The sequence below is a fragment of the Schistocerca nitens genome, chromosome 2, assembly GCF_023898315.1.
Source record: "Schistocerca nitens isolate TAMUIC-IGC-003100 chromosome 2, iqSchNite1.1, whole genome shotgun sequence".
Classification (NCBI taxonomy): domain Eukaryota; kingdom Metazoa; phylum Arthropoda; class Insecta; order Orthoptera; family Acrididae; genus Schistocerca; species Schistocerca nitens.
In genome coordinates, this window is record NC_064615.1 from 544,992,664 (window position 1) to 545,017,306 (window position 24,643).

The window sequence follows — 24,643 nt, forward strand, 5'->3', positions numbered from 1 at the left end:
TGCCGATTAGGCTGAGCTTTGTTTTGAAGAACTGTAATCTGATTATTGAGATTTATCACAGAAGATAACTGATGCGAACTGTACGATTAAAAAGGAAATATATATATAGATTGCTCCTTCATACAAAAGGTGTGTATTTGACGTTTGAGAATTAATGATATTTATCGATATATTGCGTGGTTGTTAATCAGAAGAGAACTTCCGAAAGACTGTATACGAACTTGTATTTAATAATCCAAGAGCTCCATTACTTCTTCGGAAGGTTAAACTTCATCAAAGCCAAATATGCGCTTGATCTGAGGTTTCCCGACTGATTATACAACGCTCCCAAAATTACGAGGCATTTTATTTGTACAGATTAGCAGACTGCCGCAAAGCGCGAGCCTGCAGAGAAGAAGAATCATCACCTGATTTCATTGTAACAAGTAAAATTTCAGAATCAATTTGAGTGACTGAGCTATGACTGTGTTTCCTATCATGAATAATTGATTGCTAGAACGAATTGAGAGCTACATAATCACGTAGATAGGAGGAAAAATTACAACTGCAATTATTCTCGTATTTTACGTCGTGAGACCATCCTTCATAGCCAGGAGTGGAGGAGTTAGGCAGAGCACAATGCTGTAAAATTTCGCTTGCTATGAGTAGCTTGGTTGCCAGGGAAGTGTGCCTGCTTTGTTTCCTGATACCAGTCTCGGCGGAGGATACGTTTTTATCTGTTTTGTGGCACCGCTAAAAGAAATCAAATCGAAAATCAATATGCAAATTTTATTTATTTTATTTATGGCATGCCACATTATTGTACCACTTAATTGTGACATGGGACAGCAAGTAAACACAGTTTCTTTCAGTGTCCAGACTGAATAATACCTTAGTAATTGAATGTAATGCAGCCACGCTGTTTGTACAGATACCTTATGTTTTACTAAAATCGACTTTCGTTTTATGACTATGGTGGTGGTATGAATTTCATTTGAATTAGTACAATATATATTTTCATAGCGGTGACCGTTATTGCATTACACACAACATAAAATATCACCATTAAACGGAAAACATTCGGGTAAAGCTAAGTAATTTAACAGTTCCGCACCTGTATAAATCTACTGGCTGTTAGTTAAAAATGATAAACATTAAAATATAAAGATAGGGATATTGATTTTGATGGATAGGAAGAACCTGAACTTGAAGGTGGCTATTCAAACACTACTCGACGTCCATCTCCAGAGCAACAGCAGCAGTCCAGTCAAATTGAGTACGATCTATCTGCAAGCAAACCGTCGAAATCCATTGTAATAGAAGATATTGACGACAGCTTGCTAGAAAACACTGATGAAAGCTGTGGCAGTCGTGACTTCAATTCCTGTAGCCAACTAGCGAGATACTATAAGCGCATTAACACGTTCGCTGCGGCTGACGCTTATAAGCGTTTCCGCGATCAACACGCCAGAGCGGCTGACGCTCATAAGCGTTTCCGCGATCAACACGCCAGAGCGGCTGACGCTCATAAGCGTTGCCGCGATCAGCAAGCCAGTGCGGGTAACACTTATAAGCGGTGCGCTCGCTAGCTGAGTTCTCACTAGGGGAGGTCGCCAACTGGGACACGCCGATTTCGTCCGAATTGTTTCTAGAAAGAGGTGGGACTCCACATAACGTGCCCGAAATATTTCGCCTGAGTTGGCCATAGGAAAGGAGAACATGCTCTCGAAAGTTGTTCCGATAGCACTATAGGAGGCTATACCCTATTTAGCGCTCTGTTCGTCGTTATTGGCGTAGAGTAATGGTCAAGCGCATTGCTCACGAAACAGGCGACTTGGGATGAATCCCAGGTCCGTCCTGATTTTTTTTTTCTCATTTTTATTTTACTTCGTATCTTCAGAGTGTTCGGTTATTTACGGTAGATGTATATTTCTATCGTCAAGTCAAAAATCTAATTAAAAGATTACAAAGTGCCCCTGAATAACTCCAACAACAGCGAGAGGTATCATCAAGAGAAGATGCAATTAAAATACATTCGACCGTGCTGCATCAATTCAGTGCTCTTGTGGACACCCCTATGATCTAGTACGCTTGGTTTGCATCCAAACTATTAGAGGAAACACCTTAGTTTTAAAACTTGAATTAAGTGTGGTTTCCAATGAAGCATGTTGCAGAGAAATGTAACTGCTCAAACAATGCCTTCATAAAATGTGCCTAGAGTGAAACATATATGTTTCACATGTTTCTATGATATGTCACCATAAAAATGGCAAAACTTCTACTGTCGTAATGAATAAAAAGTAGCGCACGTAATCACAAGAATCTTTAAAATCTTTATTTTCATTAAAACTTTCGCCTAGTTATATAAATATACTACTTGAATGTATTTAAATTCTACGGTAAATAGTTGAAAAATCTGACGAAACCAAGGAAAATAAGAATGAAAACAATTGAAAAAATTAGGAAGCACCTGGGATTGATTCCAGGTCGACTGTTTCGTGAGCAATGCGCTTGACCATTACGCTACGCCGTCAACATGTTCGCTGCGGCTGACGCATATAAGCGGCGCGTTCACTAGCAGAGTTCTCAGTTTAGTTTGTTCGGCTGTGCACTCGTGTTAGTTCAAGTAACCAACGACATATCACGTAACGTGTTCCTGTCTGCAGTTGTGTGTTTTCGTTTTTTGTCGTCTGTGTTGTGCATTGTTTGCAATGGCGGCGACTGAACCGACACCGGGGCCTTCGAACGCGAAAAAGTGTAGGAAGAGTGACCAATATACTGACCATGAGTTACTACGTGTGTTAGAAGATAGTGATGTAGAGTTCAGAGAGGACGAACCAGATGAGGGTGACTGGCATTTGGAGACTGCAGAAACAGACCACAGTGATGACAGTGTGGAAGCAGAACTGTCCAGTATGTTTCGTGACAGTTCGGAATCGGACGATACGGGCGACGATGATGAGGAAATCGCCGACGATAAAGAACCAGCGCTCGCAGAGGTAAGCAAACCAGGTGTTACGTGGCATGAAGAACCACATGGGATGCAGTATCACCCGTTTACGAAAGCAGAATGTTTGCTGATGAAGCCTGCTGGCAATACGCCAATGGATTTCTTTAGGCTACTGGTTACAGATGACATACTGCAGCTCATAGTTGACGAAACAAATGATAACGCACGGAATATATTTGCGAGCGCAAATACACAAGAGGGCTCTAGAATTAGTAATTGGAAACCCGTAAGTATAGAAGAAATACTTGTCTTCCTGGGGATTTCATTACATATGGGTAATGTCAAATGTGCCCGACTACAAGACTACTGGAAGAGGGATCCGCTGTTCGAAAATAAAGGAATAACGATGAGTATGAGCAGAGACAGATATTTGCTGATCTTACGCGCATTGCATTTTGCAAAAAATCCAGAGTCAGGAGAACCGAAACCAAATGATCGACTGTATAAGATACGCCCTATATTGAATTATTTCAACAACAAAATGTGTAATGTGTATTATCCAGGTAGGGATCTCTCTTTAGATGAATCAATGATTCTTTGGAGGGGACGATTGTCATTTAGACAATACATAAAAAACAAAAGAAATAAGTATGGCATCAAATTGTACATGCTAAATAACCCAGACGGCTTCATCAATAAATGCGCTGTGTACACGGGGATGCGTGGTGATATGGGGGGAAAAGGGCATGCTGAAAAGATAGTATTGCATTTGTTAGAAGAGAAGGTGAATGTTGGCCATCACATTTACATGGACAATTTTTACAACAGCTTTGCCTTAGCTAAAACCCTGTTGAATGCAAAAACACATTGCACCGGGACACTAAGGGTAAATAGGAAAAATACCCCTAAAGACGTGGTATGCGCCAAGCTGGGGAAAGGGGACACCATAGCACGATATTCGGACGGGGTAATGATCGGCAAATGGAAGGATAGACGAGAGGTCTCCTATATTTCCACAGAATACCCCAATACAATGGAACGTGTGCAGAATGCACGCCAGCAAATAGTCGCGAAACCACTGCCAATTATCAGATATAATAGTTGTATGTCTGGGACCGATAGGCAGGACCAGATGTTGTCTTATTATTTATGTGAACGAAAGACAATCCGCTGGCCAAAGAAACTATTCTTCCATGTAGTTGACATGCTAATGTTCAATGCACATTACCTATATAATAAATACTCAGGGCATAATATGACTTTGTATGATTATAGAATACAAATAATAAAGGGACTACTTCCACCAATGGACGTTACAAAAGGTGTGCGTAACAAATGTAAAGACACACATGTTGTGCAAAAGCGGGACGCAACGGAAGGGACGAAGCAAGTTATGCGGAAGCGATGTAAAACGTGCGCGGCACGGGGCAAGCGTACGGATACACCATACGTGTGTATAACGTGTCCAAACCAACCTGGATTCTGTTTGAACTGCTGCACAATTACACATCCATAATGTAATGGGACGTCGTATCTACAGAGGAAGATCTGTTTGTGTTTGATTTGTAAAGTGTTTGTTTTATTTGATAGCCATGTAAATATAGTTACATTGGTTGCTCAGAATATGATGTTTCTGTACAGTACCGTATGTGGACTTATTTGTGGTTTGCTATAAAAACATCACCTCTACACCTTGAAAACGTATTTGTTACTAGCTGCAGTGCCCGGCGTTGCCCGGGTGTGTATTCATTCCTGTCTTATTTTAGTCCATCTGCTTCTTCTCTCTCTGTCCATCGCCTCCTGTTCTATCGCTATCTATTTTCCATTCATCTCAGTTCCGTTTTCACACAGGTCAATCTTCATGACATAATATTTCCTGTACTATGTGTCCCACAAGAATATAATTTTCCATGTTCCCCGGGAAGAATATTAGGAAACTGCAAAATGAGTTGCGAATGGAGTTGGTATTACAGACGTAATACATTACAACCACATGCATAGTGGGACGGATTTTCGTGCGTTTCATAGCTTTGACGTCATATCTCCTGTACTACGTGTCATACTATGATATAATTTCAAAGCTACATTTAGTGGTATATATGCATATCCTCTGCAATATTCGTCGCGAATAGCTTTAGTAGTAATGACATAATAAATAGAAATCACAAACCTGATGTTGCGGTTATTCAAGAACAGAATTGTTTATGACGTCATATCTCCTGAACTATATATCGTAAGTAGTTTTTGCTACCATAGCAAATGATTCATTACCTTAGAGAAGATTTGTACCAAATTTGATTGAAATCGGTGTACTAGTTTAGGAGCAGATGTGGAATATCGTCACATGATGCGGCCGTTTTTGACGAATTACATTGTTCATGACGTCATATCTCCTGACGTATGTGTCGTATGTGGTTCTTACCCCTACAGTGATAGTTTTCCGATAATAGGAATATGTGTACCAAGTTTCGTTGAAATCGGTCCAGTAGGAGGAGATGTGGAACATACATACATACACATACAGTCATTTTTATAATATGTATATATTTGTGATTGGGTTTCCATAGCACCACATTGCAGACGAGTCCTGTTTCTTTTTCTTCGTTTTATAAATCTTTTGGTGTTTTCCGACTAATTCTTTTTCAATGGAGTGGATTTGTCACTTGTGTGAATTGCATTTTCTGTCCAGTTAGCAATACAATAAATAAATAAGGGGCTTTGTTAGAATTGTTTGCAATAAATGCATGTAACGCTTATAAGCGACAGACAGCAGGCAGCATTTATCACATGATCGGCATGCAGCTAAAGTGTACTTGTATTTCTATATCTAGCACCTCTTCCGCAGACGTTATATTCGTTGCCAATATTACGTTCGTGCACAACATGAATTTGTCGCAAAACTAGACATTAGTCTTGCGATCAAAATTTAGGCGTGTTCATAATTTGTATTCAGCCAGGTATGGATTACGAAATATAAATTCCAGCAGTATCTTATTATAACTTGAAACTGCTGACTTCCCTTGCAGAACAAAGTTTTATTCATCCATAAGAATTATGAAAAGATACAGTGGCGAGCTAAGTCGGTAACTATGTAAAGTTATTTCCTCGAAATAAAAATCATAGAAGGCCGTGCGGCTGCAAAGAGAAGTGATTGCAGCGCTCCTGGCAGCTAGCCCCGAACTGTTTTGACTGAGTGGAACGCTGCGCCTCTGGTAGCCAGCGTACGAACTCCAAACGAATCAGCTGGCGGCATCTAGTTTATTCGCCACAAACTTACAGGTTTCGCAGGGCTATGATTTCAGCTCTCAGCGCACGTGCGCTTACAAGCGTCCGCCTCGCGCGTTAGCGGCTCGCACTGGCGACCGCAGCGAACGTGTTAAAAGGAAATTATATAACCGATAAATTGTAAATTGTGTGTATAGTGAAAGGCAGCAGGAGATCTTTTGAAAGAAAGCTGACTGTCCCAATTGAGAGCTCTGAAAGAGCATGTGGTATCACAGTCTGATAGAGAGAGGTCGTGTAGATCTACAGTTCACTGTTGGCATCTGCAGATGTGGGCACTCGAAGCGTCTAAATTGGTTGACTTAGACAATTTCAAAGCTTCGAATTCTTTTATCGACAGTCTTGGAGCTGAGTATCGCAACTCATCTAGGCATTTTACTACATTTGTCACACAGAAAGACACAAAAGCCGTTATTAGTGTACGTCAGATGTCACAACAGTTTGTGGAAGAGGTAAACGTGTTTATGACAGTGCAGGGTGAGGAGACAGAAAATGTTTGGAACAGTGACCAGAGCCAATTCCAGTACGAAATGTCTTTACCATCTACACTGTGCCACAACCAGGGAAAACTACAGCTGATGTGTTGTAGTTCTCTACATAGTTCTACCCACACATACACAACTGATGTCGCTTTATCAATGACAGACGGACTAGCAAACAAGTTACACATCTGTTTTCAAGAGGCAAAAGGCACTGTTGCCCCCAATATCTCAAAGGAACTTGATACAACTTGTCCAAGAAACATTCATACGGAAGCAAGAAAGTAGAACAATGACCAAAGAGCACCATGAAATGATTTGTAACTTCAGTCCGTGGCGAACACGTGCAAGTGAAAGGAACCTGTTGTTGCGTATTGGTGAGGGTATAAGCTCCGTACTCGTCTAGGTGCAAGTTTTCCTAACAAAGAAGTTACGCTGAATATATTCCACTGAAATCAACATTCACTACCCTCTCTTGATGTTTACATCTTCCGCCAGTATAAGCTCTACATCAGAAGGATTGGTGAGTATGTAGGACTACAATGTTCGAAAACACAAGCGAAGATTCCCCTAAGTTTGTAATGTTACACTTCGCTCTGTGATGTACTATCAAGTTTCTGCAACAGAGTACATGCATATGTTGCAATATACTTTCAAAAGGCCTGTTATGACACTGACATACCCACATTATGATTAAAAATTGTAATTAAAGTCACTTTTGTTACTGGACTGATTGAATACGAGAGTGATTTTGAATATAGAAACGTGGCTTTAGTGAGGTACTGACCTTGTTCTCTTTCACATTGTTTGAAAAACTCCCGCATCTGCAGAATGAGGATTAGTATAAGCACTATCAGGTGTGTAGGATGTGTGTGTTTTGAGCTATATGATTACTTTGGGCAGAGTATTTTTGCAGTGTTGACTGAAAATGCATGTTACACTGACGTCATTGAATTAGGTGTTAATGTTCTTCCAATTCCCTATTTACCTTTTACTTACATCATGTTACTTTATTTCTCTCTAAAAAAATGCTACATGTGGTAGAACACAACCTTCTGCATAGAAATTATACTGACCACTGGTTTTTCTACAATCGGGTGTTATTTTAAACATGGTTCTGTGCGGTTCCGAAACTTCGTTGTCAAAGCTATTTCTTGTTAGTCAAAAGTACAAAAGTAGCCCACCACTTTGTTAACGAAACAGACAAAGAAGAAGCAATTAAAAGCTCATCAACAAAATGGATATTATACTGTTAATGGGGATGTAGTCAAAGGAAGTCTACATTCGTGGCGTCCTATTCATGTTCCGCAGGGGCTGTGGGAATAGAAGTGCGTGTGCTCTGTAAGAAAGGAGTGTTTGACATTTGCTGTACCAACAGTAAATACGAAGACCTCTGCAGAAGTTTTCACAGAGTTCATCTTTATTGACAAATCTGTCCACTTATTTGATACAGAGAGAGAGGTAGTTCCAGATGAGAAACGATAGTGAAATTCTTCAGTAAAACTTAACAGGATGTCGTCTCTGCCATGATTGCTTCCAGGTAACAGTTAACATGTCGTCAAAATGTTTGGTTTACTTTGTTTTTAATGTTATTAATTTCGTCTTCTTCGTGAAGACACCCAAAGAAAAAAAATAGACTTACTAATGGAGAAAATCTCTCCAAATGTCTTTCTCAGACCACTGATTAAAAGATAGTAAGTATATAACCATTCGAAAGAAGCAGTAGGAACGTAAACGGTAGCAGGATACGTAAAAAAATACAGTGACATCGGAGTTTGCTGTTTGCAAGATCTGAACGCTGTGAACCGATGTTGATTGTTATTCATAGTTCTTCGCTAGGTATAGGAAGAGCGAACGGATATTCGTCTTGTTGCAAGACCTTTGGGGAAGTGCCATGCAACTTAAATTGACCATGGTCTTAAATCTGTATGGCCCACAACGTCTCTGTGCACGAGTTTCAAGTCTATGTTACTTATTTCAAAAATGTTTTTTCACGTGGCTGATTTCTGTTCCTCTAGAACCATCTTCAGATCTGCAAATTTAGGTTACAGGATGCAGCATGTGAAGGTTGCTGTGTGCGGAAGGGTACTACTGTAACCGAAATTTGCGTATCTGAAGATGGTTCTAGAGGGAAGGAAACCAGCCAGGTGAATAGACATTTTTGCAATCAAGACAGATTATAAATAGCATTTTATAAAACGTGATTGCGGTGTACCACCAGATATTATGTCTGATTTTGCAAAATGCGAGGTTCAAGGCATTTAAAAAAATTTATTTCACTTCATTTTTCTAAGGACAATGTGACATAATTAACTACATATATATCTAATATGCTATTTACACTAAAACCCAAAACAATTAAACATTTATCATGTGAAGTACGTATGTGTACCTCTGTGGAGCTGTTAGTGATGTGTGAAGCATCGGCTCTTTCTCGTTCCTTGTGTGACTTTCCCTCTACCAGAAGGGTAGGGGACAAGGTTATAATACGAAACAATTTACACATTTTCGCTTCTAGCCAGCTGGGTATTTGATCTTTAAAATATTTCCTTATTTCTTATCCACTTTTTATGTGCTCCAGTCTTTTTCTGAATTACAAAATTTACTCCGCCAAACTGAAGGATTTACCATTTCCCAAGTCATAACATCGTCCAGTGTTAAATTATTACTTATTAAGGCGCACGAGCTACGCAGTATTCCGAAACCGCCAGTACTTTATATAGGATGCCTTTCCTAAAGAGTCGTTACGTGCCCTTTCTCTAGAGGTTTGCAAGATATTTGCCATTTTCGTTTTGAATTGTGTAGCTAGACTCAATCCTAACAAATAATGCTCGTCTAGTCTTTCATATGACTTCTAGTATCTACAGAAGGCGTCGGTTGGTTCTTCTTGACACGCAAAACGGTATTTTAAGGAGGGGAATCTTACGTGTCCATATGATATTGCGCTCCCAAATTTAATCCACTGCAAAATATACGTATAACTTTGCTTAACAGTCCGTAACTGATGAATTAACCGTATATTTCAAATAGATTTAATGTATTACACAGGACTTCAAGGTATAGATCTCGAAAAAACTACAAATGCTGCAAAAAACACAACCTCACGTCTAAGACTAATAAAAAAATATAGAAGATGGTGGAAACTGCTTACATAGTCTCTAGAGTACACTCCCTCATATGATTCTAAGGTTGGTAACTAGACTGTAGTATCTAGGTACTGAAGTTCCTGGGCATGCAATCCTCTAGGCACAAGAGTTTCCTCTTAAAAATGGAGAGCTCTTTATACTGGACGGTGGATGATATAAACGATCACTGACTTCTGTTCACCTCCTTTCATCAGGATTCGAGCCGTACTGCATTAAAAGATAGGCCTTATTGAGAGAAAAAAAAATCCTTTCTTGTCTGTGCCTAAATTGAGTTTTACTAATGTTAATAGGTATTATCAGCAATTTCTATAAAGTCGCTTTAGTAGAAATTTGTCTTCTCATAGCGGATTTGACAAATACTACCCCTAAGACGTGTATGAAAATATCAACCCAATTGTGTTGCTGAGCTGTGGCAGTTAATGTCCCTGGACAAACATCTTTTCGTTTCCTCGCCTCTACTATAGTAACACACAACGCAAAAAAAGGAAATGCAGAAAAAAGCAAACTAAGCGACCCAGTATGGTAAGCAGTTTTATTGGATACTATAGTTGTAATGCTGATAATACGAGGTGCATTCAAGTTCTAAGGCCTCCGATTTTTTTTCTCCAGACTGGAAAGAGATAGAAACATGTGCATTGTTTTAAAATGAGGCCGCGTTCATTGTCAATACGTCCCAGAGGTGGCAGCACCGTACGGCAGATGGAATTTTACCGCCAGCGGCGAGAATGAGAACTGTTTTAAATACTTAAAATGGCGACGTTGTCCTTAGTTGAACAGCGTGCAATCATTCGTTTTCTGAATTTGCGTGGTGTGAAACCAATTGAAATTCATTGACAGTTGAAGGAGACATGTGGTGATGGAGTTATGGATGTGTCGAAAGTGCGTTCGTGGGTGCGACAGTTTAATGAAGGCAGAACAATGTGTGACAACAAACCGAAACAACCTCGGGCTCGCACAAGCCAGTCTGACGACATGATTGAGAAAGTGGAGAGAATTGTTTTGGGGGATCGCCGAATGACTGTTGAACAGATTGCCTCCAGAGTTGGCATTTCTGTGGGTTCTGTGCACACAATCTTGCATGACGACTTGAAAATGCGAAAAGTGTCATCCAGGTGGGTGCCACAAATGCTGACGGATGACCTCATGGCTGCCCGTGTGGCATGTTGCCAAGCAATGTTGATGCGCAACAACAGCATGAATAGGCCTTTCTTTTCGTCGGTTGTGACAATGGATGAGACTTGGATGCCATTTTTCAATCCAGAAACAAAGCGCCAGTCAGCTCAATGGAAGCACACAGATTCACCGCCACCAAAAAAAATTCGGGTAACCGCCAGTGCTGAAAAAATGATGGTGTCATGTTCTGGGACAGCGAGTGCGTAATCCTTACCCATTGCGTTCCAAAGGGCACTACGGTAACAGTTGCATCCTACGAAACTGTTTGAAGAACAAATTCCTTCCTGCACTGCAACAAAAGCGTCGGGGAAGGGCTGCGCGTGTGCTTTTTCACCAAGACAACGCACCTGCACATCGAGCTAAGGTTACGCAACAGTTTCTTCGTGATAACATCTTTGAAGTGATTCCTCATGCTCCCTACTCACCTGACCTGGCTTCTACTGATTTTTGGCTTTTTCCAACAATGAAAGACACTCTCCGTGGCCGCACATTCACCAGCCGTGCTGCTATTGCCTAAGTGATTTTCCAGTGGTCAAAACAGACTCCTAAGGAAGCCTTCGCCGCTGCCATGGAATCATGGCGTCAGCGTTGTGAAAAATGTGTACGTCCGCAGGGCGATTACGTCGAAACGTAACGCCAGTTTCATCGATTTCGGGTGAGTAGTTAACTAGAAAAGAATTGGAGGCATTAGAACTTGAATGCACCTAGTACGTATGACATAGCCAATGATAACAGATCCTTTCAAGTACAAGGAGAGTCAATCTGCTTCTAATTGCTGCAACCAGAGTACACTAAACGGAAACTCAGGAGGGAACTTAACGATAACAGTCAATGATGCCATCGGGTGTCTAAACATATATAAATAGAAATATAACGCAGGGAGCAGTATTAGCTTTTGTCGCGTAAAATGAAGGCTGCTTTGTTGCTTGTTGCTGGTAAGTATTGGCAGAATATATCTATCATTCACGTTAAAAAAATTTTCTTACCTCCATTTTACATAATTTCTCATGTATTAATTCGTGTGAAAAGCAATTTCCATGTATTGGAAGATGGTTGTATGGTCGAAACACGCAAAAAAAATAATCAAGAAGACTTTAAAACGCATATCTTATTTCGAATGAGCACTTTGTTAATCTTCGTTGTTGTGAAGCTTATATCGTCTACTGTAAGCTGTTTGATATATCGAATCATCTGCAGAGTGCAGTAAGTAACTGAGTAAACCAGTGGGACCACATTATTGTTGTATCACAACATATTACTCGCATATATTCTCCTGTGTATAAAACAGTTGCGCAATAAATAGAAACAAAGCATCTAATACGAAGATCGATGCTTACCGCTAGTATTTAGACAGTTACAACCCGATTGTTATTGCACGAGTATTTGCTGTGTACAACAACCTTATAAAAGTAAAAAAAAAGAAAGGTAACGGTCGGCAGTCTTACTGTAGAAAGCTGTGATTATGTATCACAAAGTTTTACGAATGAATTCACAAATCACAATAAAAGGTTTTCCATCTCCAAATCGATTGAAAGCTGAATTTGGTAAATAGGTAATGACACTGAATTCACGCAAATACTGGACAACAAAGGTCATGCGCGAGTTTAGATGTAAAAAACACCCTTTAAATGAACACTAAAGACGTAAATCTGTGATGAAATAATTTTAATAAAAATTTTAATTGCGACTAGATTCATAGATACTATATTGCGTCAGATTGTTCGCAACTCATCACTCCGCCCGTTCTTACGCCAACGACATTATCGTTACATCCCTGACATTGCCAGAGTATTTACTACAACGACTTGACATAATTATTTGTTATTTATTCTTCCTGCATATACGAGGGCTATTCCGAAAGTAAGGTCCGATAGGTCGCGAAATGGAAACCACGGTAAATATCAAAAATGTTTTATTTGCAACAGTTAGATACACCTTGCAGCTACTTATCTCCATAGTCGCCGACCCGACTTAGACGTGTATCGTAGCGTTGTACCAACTTTCCCATACCCTCGCTATAGAAGGCAGCCGCCAGTGCTCTCCGCCAATTCTCTACGCTGGCCTACGGCTCGTTGTCTTGTGCCGAAATGTTGTCTTCATAACCAGCGGTTCATGTGACCTGAGCTGAAACTCAGAGGGAGACAATTACGGGCTGTATTGTGGGTAATCTCACATTTCCATTTGAAAACGATGCAGGAGCATCTTCATTGCCCCTGCAGAATGCGGCTGAGAATTGTCTTGAAGACGAAACAGCACAACAGTTATGTAATGTTAGCTGCATAGCTTCAGGGGAAATTTCTCACCAGGCCCCCGTACTTGGCGGCAGACACTATTTTCTAGACATCTTTACGCACTCACTGCGAGCTCAGAAATGAGAAGAGCGACGTGATGCTAACTGGGGTTATACTAGAGACACTACCCAACACATCTGTGCAAAACTTTATCGGATTTTCATAGTCGTTTCCATTTCGTGACCGATCGGACCTTACTTTCGGAATAGCCCTCGTATTACAGTCTCATAAAATATCATTTATGATTAAATTCCCAAGTACATACAGTTCCAAAAATGGTTTTAAATTTATGAAAGCAAGTAGCTGGAAAATAAGTGCGGCACTGTGTCGTAGTTTTACAAGCTATTACATACGACCTGCACTTGTGAGACATCTCTACAGGAGGTGATCAAAATTGAGTTTGGTATTTTCTTTGTGAAACAGTAGGCATCAATTTTCTGGCAACACCAGAGAAAACTCAAAAGTTTTTTATTAGCTGTTCAAAATACATACCGGTTCTGTTAGAATTAACGTACCTGTCGTTTTTGCAATGAACTGTGAAAGCAGTTTACAGTATCACCAAGTACACGTAGCTCTAAAAGTATGTATCTTAGACCTCATATCTTCGGGAAATTTTGCTTATGTTTTCGTCCAAACTACCACCTCCCAAATTATGGCATACTTCTTTTATACTTTGTAAAGTGTGAACAGTTATAGCCATATCATAACTCGCTGTGGTACCTTTGAAGTTATCTTTCCGACTATCACTTTTCTTCCATTAAAAGAGTTGTGTTAAATTACTTATGGAGTGAGTTACCGCATAAAATTATAAATCAGGTCCGATATCCGATATTCTCGTATGTTCTCCACTAGATGACATTTCGGAACTGTATCGAATACTACTACGACTACTACGATCAGGCCCAGTGGACCGCACGCATCTACAAGTTACCTCCTCCAATCTAATCCGTACATTGCTGCTATCCTATTTGATGAGTATCACAAGACTTCTGTTGGCTGAATCAGTTTGGTTACTTATCGAGGAGACTTCCGTCCTCCAAAACGGTCATCATCCATGGGTATAAAAAGGGTTCATTTATTCTGCAACTACAAAGAGTTAGGCATTCAACCATGTGTGATTTTTTCGAGTGGCTCGGAATGCTTCGTCGCTTTTTCGATCTACGATTAACTTCTGCTGGAAAGGGAGAAAGTTGAGTATAGGACCTTAAAGACATCTTCTCAAATCAATATACCTTTCCACTACTGAGCGGTTTAGCTTCTATTGCTCGATCAGTTACGTCAATGTCGAATAACTGGATGTTTTGAGACAACCCAGCGAAACCTCCTACTGCGGTGAAACAGTTTCGGAAAATCGAAATCAGTACTTCGACCTTCTCTCCTTGATTTGTCTCGAGGGTTCCAGTACGGTCAAAGACTGCCTTAATAAGTGAAGTAGATGTATATACTGCACCAATAAATGATAAGATTTTTGGTCAGATCGGCCTGTGACTGTTTAATTTAAATCTCACGGCTGCTTTCAGGTTTTGCTTTTAACAAGGCTATGAAGTCTTTCAAACGCGTATTGAAGCTCTTACTGTTTTGACAGAAACTTAGTAATGTATCACTCGAACTGTGACGGGTCTTTGCATTTCACTGAATCCTTACTCCGCGTATATAGGTCTAAGATGCCGATTGCAGAGTTGACCATTTTGTGTTTCATACCCTCGTCACTAAAGGAGCTGTATATTCGATCTTGGCAGCTGAAATACACTGCAGTTAAATTCGTGATATTTCTTCTGAGGGGGAATTCTTTGCTATATCCAGTAACATTCCAATGACACCAATAGACGTTGAATTTGTAACAACCCTATGATCACTGAGCTTCTCTTTCATAACAACTGATTCACGAACTTTGAGTCTGTTACATGTAAGAGATTTCCCTATTATTCGGTTTTGTAACTAAAATGCTGGAGGTTCTTGTCAGATATGAAATGATATGAGCGTATGGCATTTGTGAGAAAAACTGCCCAGGTCTTACACAAATCCTGCCTGTGGTACCAGTTTTAATCGAATGCCTCTACGGTTTAGTAGCTATATGCATTTTGAGAGTTAGTGACTGGTGTTGCAATCCTTTTACACTTGAGAAGTAAAGAAGCATGACGCTAAGATGTGATACATACTGGAATGCGCATTCAAGACCTCTTGAAGGAATGGTGAAAAGAGAACTTCTACTTTATTTATGCAACAAAAAAGATACTGCACTAATTACGTTTTGCTAAGTGAGGATAATAGTTTCCGCATTTTTTCACTCTTGACTGTTGTAGGAAGCAAGAAAAGTTTTATATCATTTGTGTGCGTGTGTGTTATTCAATGGTTTTTCCCATGCGGTCTTCTGTTTATGTAATTCTAAGAACAAACTACAGATTCAACAGTGAGAGGATGCATTGTCTTCTTGGTAGATGCCATCGTGCCGAAGAACATTTAACTGTATGGAGAGGTGGACACGGTCCCCAAGCACATACGCATACTAGTTTAGATCAATTATGTCTTCCATTATGAAGAATCACCGACACGAATACATTCCTCAGACCATAACGCTCCCTCACTCATTGCAGATTGTTTACCTTGAGACGTTTCACGCGGTACACGCCCAAAAAAAAAAAAAAAAAAAAAAAAAAAAAAAAAAAAAAAAAAAAAAAAAAAGGTTCAAATGGCTCTGAGCGCTATGGGACTCAACAGCTGAGGTCATTAGACCCCTAGAACTTAGAACTAGTTAAACCTAACTAACCTAAGGACATCACAAACATCCATGCCCGAGGCAGGATTCGAACCTGCGACCGTAGCGGTCTTGCGGTTCCAGACTGCAGCGCCTTTAACCGCACGGCCACTTCGGCCGGCGCGGTACACGCCACCCGCCTTATACCCGACAGAGCATAAAACGTCGTTCGCTTAAAACGGCTGCTCAAAGCAGGTCCGGTTCAGGTATTGGAGTGAAAATTGAAGCCTTCGTCCCCGGTGAACAACAGTCGACGTGAGCGTACGAATCTGGCACCTGCTGTGGACAGCTGAAAACAGGAACTTTTGATGGATGGTCGTTGAGCACACATTGTTGGTAGCCCCTTGGTTCATCTGGGGCGTCTTTCCCTCAACTGTTGCGTGCCTGTTCATCCGTACGCATCACCGCAGCTGTCTTTCACTTCTGTCATCTATGGTCCATGCTGCCCCACTGGTCATGCTGTCAGTAGTGGAGTTTTGCCATCCACAGTACACTTTAAGCAGGGCGACACGTGAACAGTTTACAAACTGAATCGTGTATCCACCCTTGGCCCGAAAGGCAATAATCATACCCTTTTGGTCGTCAGATAAATAGCTTCGTTTCCACATTATGACAACGACTGCACTGTCCCACGCGTCTCCCTGACGCGCTTTATATAGCCTCCTCTGTTAATGCTTCGCCCTACCGTCGTTGAGTGGATATCTCGCGCTGATGCCAGACATAGGCGGTGGTCACATTACTGTGACGGAACCGTGTATGTACTAGTATCTTGGACTTAACGTAGGTAGTGAAAGAACTCTGATGTCACCTGTCGTACAATATGCGGAACATCACAACAAGTTTAGTGCGACGTTGCATGCAAGGCTGTCACATCTATGCCCTAAATTTAGTTTGGGTGTAACAGTAAAACAAACAAATACTAATGGTACCTATTAATCTTCTCAAACACGTGATTTTCAGAGAACGTAACACTAACAGTATTTTAAGGGGGTACGTTTTTTATCTTGATGAGGAGCGAAAGACTGTTAGAGGTTACACCATTAAGTTAAGGAACGGTTTAGACTTTGTACATATGTACTGTATATGTTTTCCTTTTTTTCGTGTAGAAATGTATAGCTATGGTGTTCTTTTAATCATTGACAAAGGTCTTCTTAGGCACTTGTGGGTTTTATTGTTCTGAAGAAGGTGTAGTTATCTATGCCGGAACCTAGGTTAACACTAGGTGTTTTTTTGCAATCGAGGCGGGTTTCTAGTTTTTTAATAAATTAATACTGTTAGACAGTTATCCACTTGGATATATTTGTGCTTTTCAGTGAATCACCAGCTACATGATCGTAATGAGGAATGCTTCCAGCTTCGGCAATGCTTTTTATTCTTTACTACAAATGGTAGAATGGGCTGTTTGATGTCAGAACCAATGAAGAGCCCAACTTTTTCAGCCAAATATCTGGCTAGCTTTTACTGGGGAAGTGCCTTACTAGAAAGGGAAACCTTTCCAAACATAAGTGAGGAAAGTGCTAATATTGTCAATTTAATTATGAGATGATAACAATCCAACAAGAACTTGAAAGACCACTGTATTTGTGTATTTTAGCACGAAATTAATTATGAGAACTTTTCCGACATGAGCATAGCGTGTATGTTGCTATTGATTCTTTCTTTTTTATTTTCTGGGACGAGCAGACTATTCAAGTAACCGTTTATGTTTTCCGTAACGTACATTATAGCCAATTACCGTGTGGGATGTTAGGCGGACGGATTGGATTCCAATACCGACTTCATGGGGAGCGATTACCAGTTACAGAATTTCACTTACAGCCAAGAGATGATATAGCATAATTCAATAGAAGTATGTAATTTTAGTTAGTATACTCAGCATAATGGATAAATTACTCAGGGTAAGTAAACTGCTGCACTAACGCCATTATCACTCCCAACCTAAGTTGCAATTGTATTCTACTTTCCACGAATGGATTTCAACTGCGAGATTCTCCCTGGCCATGTGTCTCCTGTGCTAAATTCATCTATCGTTTGATAGTTCAAGTTGCTAACGACTAGAGTGACGTATATGCTGCGATGTATGGCTACTACTCTTATGTAATTAAAATAATGCATGATATGAAATTAGGCACTTACCTCATATGAGTTCTCTTTGGAACATTGGGTTGATATTGTAGGTTCGAGCAGTAAATGCCTGTTTTCTTTAGCCATAGCTAAACCCGTCGAAAAAGTTTGTTTGCCCAAATTTTACCGAAGCATCGCCGAGTAACGCGAATGTAAGCAAACAAAAGATGCATTAAAATAAATAATTAAAACCTTGGTCTTCTGAAGAACTGATGTAGCAATTGACCAAATGCTAAAACTAGAATGAACTGATATCTTTTTTGATCAGTGAAATAACTCACATGGTGATCCTACGATTATTGCTAAAAATGAAACGAATAACAAAAATTATCAAATGCAAAAAAGTTTGCGTGATTGTGTATTATAGTGTTAGTAATTTCCAATCTATTTGTTAAGGTGGGACAGTGAGAGAAAAACAGTCCCCTGTCATCGATTAAACACAAAATATTCCCCAGTTCGCAAATAATTATAGTTCACTATAGAGTTCAACTTATCAGAATTCACGTAATCATGAATCGATATTATAATTTAATGATAATTAGTAATAATTACAAATTAGTGGTGAAATTTCCGTCCTATCTGTTGTATTTGCACCCAAGTGTGCATGCTCTCGTGTTGCGATGCAGCACGTCTTCGTATATGCTACATAAATGTCACAAATATCCAGTATTATCTTACTGTAGCCTCCCTGAATATGGTCACATGGTTTTCATGTACGTCGAACAGACTGTCAGTCTCAGAGTCAGACTACCAGATAACATCAGTATCATTACCATATGGTGGAGATACGTTAGCTAGTGGTAGAGATCGTGGTAAGAGTCAGCAGAGTTGCACTATACCTCAGTATTGTCACGCTAGCTGATGGTGCAAAAATAGCATAAAGTAGTGTTGAGGTGCTAAGTGGGAGAGTTGTACTAACAGCCACTAGACGAAATACAGATCTGTAATTACGTTCATCGATTTTTACAGCACTGCTAGCAGTGGCGGAGGTCCACGGACAACCAGAAGAGTCGACCACCGCCTCCATCGGGAATGAGGAACTAAGCACCGGCGATATCACAGCTGACAGTAGATTTCCGGGGAGGTCGTCCTACACGGAAGATGATGATCATACCATTTGTGGCGCAGCAGACAACAAGTTCTGCTTGTATGCTAATTCGCTGAAGCTGTATTCTTGCTACAACCAGCTACCGAAAGGTAAGTTAATTCAAATACCACTATTTTCTGTGCATGATTGACAAGATAACATAAGATTATTTTGCGTCATATTTTGCCAACGGTTCTTCGGTGATTGTGAAAACATGAGTGAAACCAAATCATCAAGGATCAGTGACTAACCTTACCTCACCGAAATTACGAAATTGCAACTCTTCATGATTCTAAACCAAAACCATTCAGAGCAATTTGTTGCGCATATTTAGTCCACCTTCTACACTAACTTTCTATCCCCGTAAAACTGTTGCATGTTTTTAAGTTCTACACACCTGTGAATTCTTTTGCGACTATTACGTCATGTAACGCGACATCAAGTTCGCAATGGGCTTTAGTTTCAACATTTTACGAAAAGATATTCTAACATGCGAAGTAAGTTGCCACGAGTGCTGCGGGCCATGGCGTGTGGTTAATTTTCACAGTGAATGTGTTGACAGCGTTGTACACACACCTATAAGCAATTAAACCCTATAAAGCGATGGGCAACGTACGCTTCTCGTCGTACCCTGTAGAAGGCCGACAACTGGATTAGTGTGTATAAACAATACCCGTCATACGCTTACGAACAAATAGAAATAGGCTTCTAAGTTTACAAAAGTTTAAAATTTAGCGACACATTGACGTAGAGACGAAGAATTAGGTGAATTGGGCATTGATAAGTGAACGTACTGGATTACATCTTTTCGGGAACATCATGTTGGCATTAAATTTGAGCACAAACTCATTCACTGTCTTAGTGACACATCTACAATGTAATATCGGACTGAAATCTATGCTACTTGTAGACGACGACACAATGTACTAATAATCAACAGTATAACCATTGCCAAAAATGTCCCAAATTAGAGTTATTTATAAATAGCAGCATGCCTCACATTTTAATTAGGAGTCAGTGAGGGTTGAAAAATGGACTTGGTAAAAGCACATTATATTGGCCACACCAATTATCGAGAAAGAATTATAGGGGAGTGGCGTTATCGTAGTACTAATTAAGATTTCCACTGAGTTAGAAATTGTGCCTGCATGTGTGTTGGTTAGCACGAGAGTAACTGTTACATGAAAGGTAGATAATGAATCTGTAGACGAACATGTCTACAAAACAAGCGGTGAAACCTACATGTATAGTAAGTTTGTTATTACACAACCACGATATTATTTAGCTTGGATTTTCGTGGCCACTGTTGCAAGCAGGCTGGGACATTGCAGTCATCAATAACAGTGGTTGAGGAAAATGCACCTTCTATCGAAGCTTTCAGGAGAGCTGTGCTTATACTGTGAAATTGCTCATCGTGTCCTAGCAAATATCACGATTAAAACTCACGATGAGCCGACCGAAATGCCCCAGTCCCAGGGTCAATAATATCACGGACAATTAATAAACAGAAGGTTGCTTCGCATCTCGCACAAAGCTGAGGTCCATAACTTCACAAGGATCGTGCAGAGTAACACTGGTGCAATTACGAGAGAATAATGTCTGGAATGGGCTCTGCATACATGATACTTTTGCGATGTTCCGATAACCAGAAATCACACAGGTTAAAATCCGGTGAACGAGCAGGCGATGCAGCTGGAACGCCTCGATCGACCCATCGACCAGGGAACACAAGACTGAGATGCGTCCGGACGTTAAGTGAGCTGAAGCAGCCACATAACACTTCGAAACACCAAAGGCACTTCTTCCAGCCTGGAAGGAAAAGTCATCCACAAGATACTTCGATAGGTCCGGCCTATTAGTCGACATGGAAGGAAAACTCGGCGAAATAAGTCGCCAGTTATCCCGGCCAGCACATTCCAGCTGCATCGATGCCGATGATTCGCCATCACCATTCCATGGAGGCTATGCATACTGTTCGAAAAATGATTGTTATGATAGTTGAAGATACTACTGGCCGTGAAGGTGGCCTCATCTATGAATAGGATGGATGACACAGATCCCGGAATCGTTGTTGTGTGGTGAAGAAACCAGTTACAAAACTGCCAACGATGTGGAAAGTTTGTAGCTAGTAAGCCTTGCACACGCTGTAAGTGATCAGAATTGTAACAGTTGTTATGGAGAATGTTCCACACGGTCGTATGACGTATCCTATACAAGAGGGGGGCGAGGGGGCGGAGACACTGCCTGGTAGCGACACAGCGGTCGGCTTGTACAGTATTAATCACATTTTCCTCCAAGTCTGACGTTCGAAAATTTCGGGTACGTCCTTCATGATTTCCTGCTTCCTGAAAAGAACATATGTCAGACTAGCTACGTAAGACTTTTGCAAACACAGAATTCTGTGGCAGTTGTCCGCAGAAATAGGTCTCCTGATACGACATCGTTGCCCGCCGCCCGTTGTCATTAGGCTCTCGGTAAGTAAATACCATGTCGGCATGCTCTTGATTCGAATACGGAACCATTGTGTAGAACGCCGTATCATGTCCACTACAAGGTGAGTCAGCAACAGAAGTGAATCGGACACAAAATTACTAATTACTGTGGCAGGAGAGGGTGCTAAGTCATGACGTATGAAGAACAGTACCGTCCTTTAGGAGGAAACCGTGCATACGGTAACTGTGGCTGCGTGGTACAGCGAGTATTAGACCGCAGTCTCTGCAACAATGTACGATTCAATAAATGGGCTCTAGCTTGGAAGCCATACATATCCGAAAATAAATTCATTGGACTTTTCTGTTCCCTATCTTCTATTAGATGAATCCCTAGAGTTTATACACGATGGAAAAAATCACTCGTTATAATTCCGAACACGTTTAATTGAACAATAGGCTGACGCAGATTCCAAAGCTTCCGATTAGTATATGTCATGTAACAGATGATACAGCTGGTCTCCCTGAATACCAGTCGGTGCATAAATTGATAGGATGAGGAGTGTGATGACATCTATGAATGAAGTCTTCACGAGCTGTCAGCCGAGTAGTGTCGTCGTCCCATTGCAACGTTTCGATGGAATGCGTCTCCATCACCTTCAGGCGAAGTGATGACATGTGTTTTAAAGAGCCCAAATGCGCTGTTAGTGCCCTTCGAAACCATATCTTTGTGGCTTTAGGGAGACGACGTCTTTTTAGTGACTGAGTACTACGAAAACGGAGGCGGCTTTTAAGAGAATGGCTGTCAGTTTAGCAGCTGCGAGGGTATGTGAGGCCTTCTATTTGCGCAACATCTACTGGAGAACTGACTATCAAAAAACACACAGCGACGCATTAATTAGTGCGGTCTCAGCCTGTTTTCTCTTCATCAACTTATGTCCCGCCTTATAGTCATTCTTTCTGCAATTTTTCTGTGTGTATGTTCTTTATATTTAACCATGCCACCACATTTTAACGTGAATCATGTATTTAGTTTAGTGCAGGTCGACTTGTATTCGACGTACTCAATTGTTCGTACTTCCTCTTATGTTTGATACTTGGTGTACTATTTTCATGTAGACGTAAAGAGTATATTTCTTACTCGTTTAACGCATTTAAGTGTACCATCAGAGCTATTAAGACCTTTAGTTATACAGAACACTGACACATTATCAAACGAATCTTATATTACTATAAAAATTATCTAAATTAATTAATGTTTCCTCAGTAAGCTCCATCGTAAAGCACTCACAGCTAAACACATAGAACACTGGACAGACAGTTGCAACGCATTAAGGACATGGAACAGGTACCACTCCTGATGAAATACAACAATGGAAAACGAAATTCCCCCCCCCCACCAAAAAAAAGGACATGAATGGTTTGTAAGGAATGAGTGATATTCTATTGGCAACTAGGTCTTACAGCGGCCGTGATAGTATCAAACATAACAGGCAATATTCGGAAATACATCTTGAGCAGCAAGGTTTGACACTTCAGTGGTTTCGTGCAAATACGAAATTCTCTACAAATAATTTTTTCCAAATACATAGTACTGGGTTCACAACGTTGCCGTCGAGAATGTTTTTTCAATACGTGTTTTGGGTTCAAAATCTCTTTCTTTAGTTCACAGTGAATGAACTGTACTGTGTGACGTCTCGCTTTGTCTCGGCTCGATGGTGATGGTTGTCCCAGTCGAGATGACGTGGAACGGCGTCCCTCGATCACGACATTGTCCTTTGGGTGTTCGCGACAGACTTTCAGTTTACGTGAATTTGCTGACTGTAGTACTTATGACCGTTTTGAGAATGGGTATTCAAACGTTGAAAATATAATGCCCTGAATCATCAATCCATCACCCAAGCCGATATCACATCATGATTTTTGAGAGGAAATTGCGTTGTTAATTATTATTCCGTCGACAAGGCGAAACTACGTCGCGCGTTCAACAACTACACGACGTAATTATAGAGATAACATACCGTTGAGCAATATTCAGAATGCGTCGTACTTCCGTTTGAACTTATTGCTGTTTACAGTTAAATTGTCACTAAACCTCTTCTCACTTTTATGATATCCGAAGTATCAGTCAGTTCCTAAAATACACTTTAAATATCCATTAAATGATATATGCCACTCGAAGAACTAATGTTGGATTAAAACATATTGTTCTTCGTAATTATTTGTCTTTACACTGAACACACTCACCGATTTTTCATTCAGGAAACTGCGTCTGTTAGCATCGGCAATTCTGACTTTGACGATAGCTTCTGACAACACGGCTCAATTCTAAGTCTTTTTTGATTGCGTTTATCTGTTGCCTACTCAAGTCGAATAATTAAGTTTATGTCGTGATCAGTCACATTCTATGTCCTTTGATGTTCGTGACTATTAAGCATCACGAAGGCTAAGTCCCATCACAAATCAGCGATCAACTATCCCGTTATCTGTCCAAACGGTAAACATGATTTTACGTCAGTCCGACTTCTGACTAATACTTCCAACTATAAAACTTTTTAACTTCAGATCGGTTTTAAAACAATCTAGTGGCGCTTAACATGCGTACTATTATTGCAAGAGTTCAAGAGAGAAGTGAAATTAACATCAAAATTGCCGAGTTACGTTGTAGACACAGCGAACTTACACCTCGATGCGGCTACAACTCTCTCCTAGGATAAATCTTATCTTTGGTCAATTTGTGATTTGGGCTATAACCTTTGTAAATGACAACTTCTTGAATTATTTCCTTAAAGTTTCTGTTTCGTATCATATAGTATTCATTCATTCAGTCCTTTCTTAATGATAAGCATTAGTACTTACATAACATTCTTGTTAATCAAACTGTCAAGAGTATAAATTTTGTTGTCAGTAGCTGTCATCACTGTCAAGATGACTGATTTTACGGTTAC

The 24,643-nt window shown here is 40.3% G+C and overlaps 2 protein-coding genes across 8 annotated transcripts in view; one reads left to right on the forward strand and one right to left on the reverse strand.

Moving 5' to 3' along the window:
* The window catches only part of LOC126236536 (uncharacterized), a 302,827-nt gene that overhangs the window by 55,476 nt on the left and 222,708 nt on the right, over positions 1-24,643 (forward strand). Inside the window, exon 2 of one of the 4 annotated variants that reach the window (XM_049945908.1) lies at positions 19,149-19,376. The exons of the other annotated variants lie outside the window; for them this stretch is intronic. Within the exon in view, the coding sequence (XP_049801865.1) occupies positions 19,149-19,376 (228 nt within the window). The remainder of the gene's footprint in view (positions 1-19,148; positions 19,377-24,643) is intronic. 4 annotated transcript variants of the gene reach the window in all.
* The window catches only part of LOC126236547 (uncharacterized), a 342,194-nt gene that overhangs the window by 38,500 nt on the left and 279,051 nt on the right, over positions 1-24,643 (reverse strand). The gene's annotated exons all lie outside the window — the stretch shown is intronic.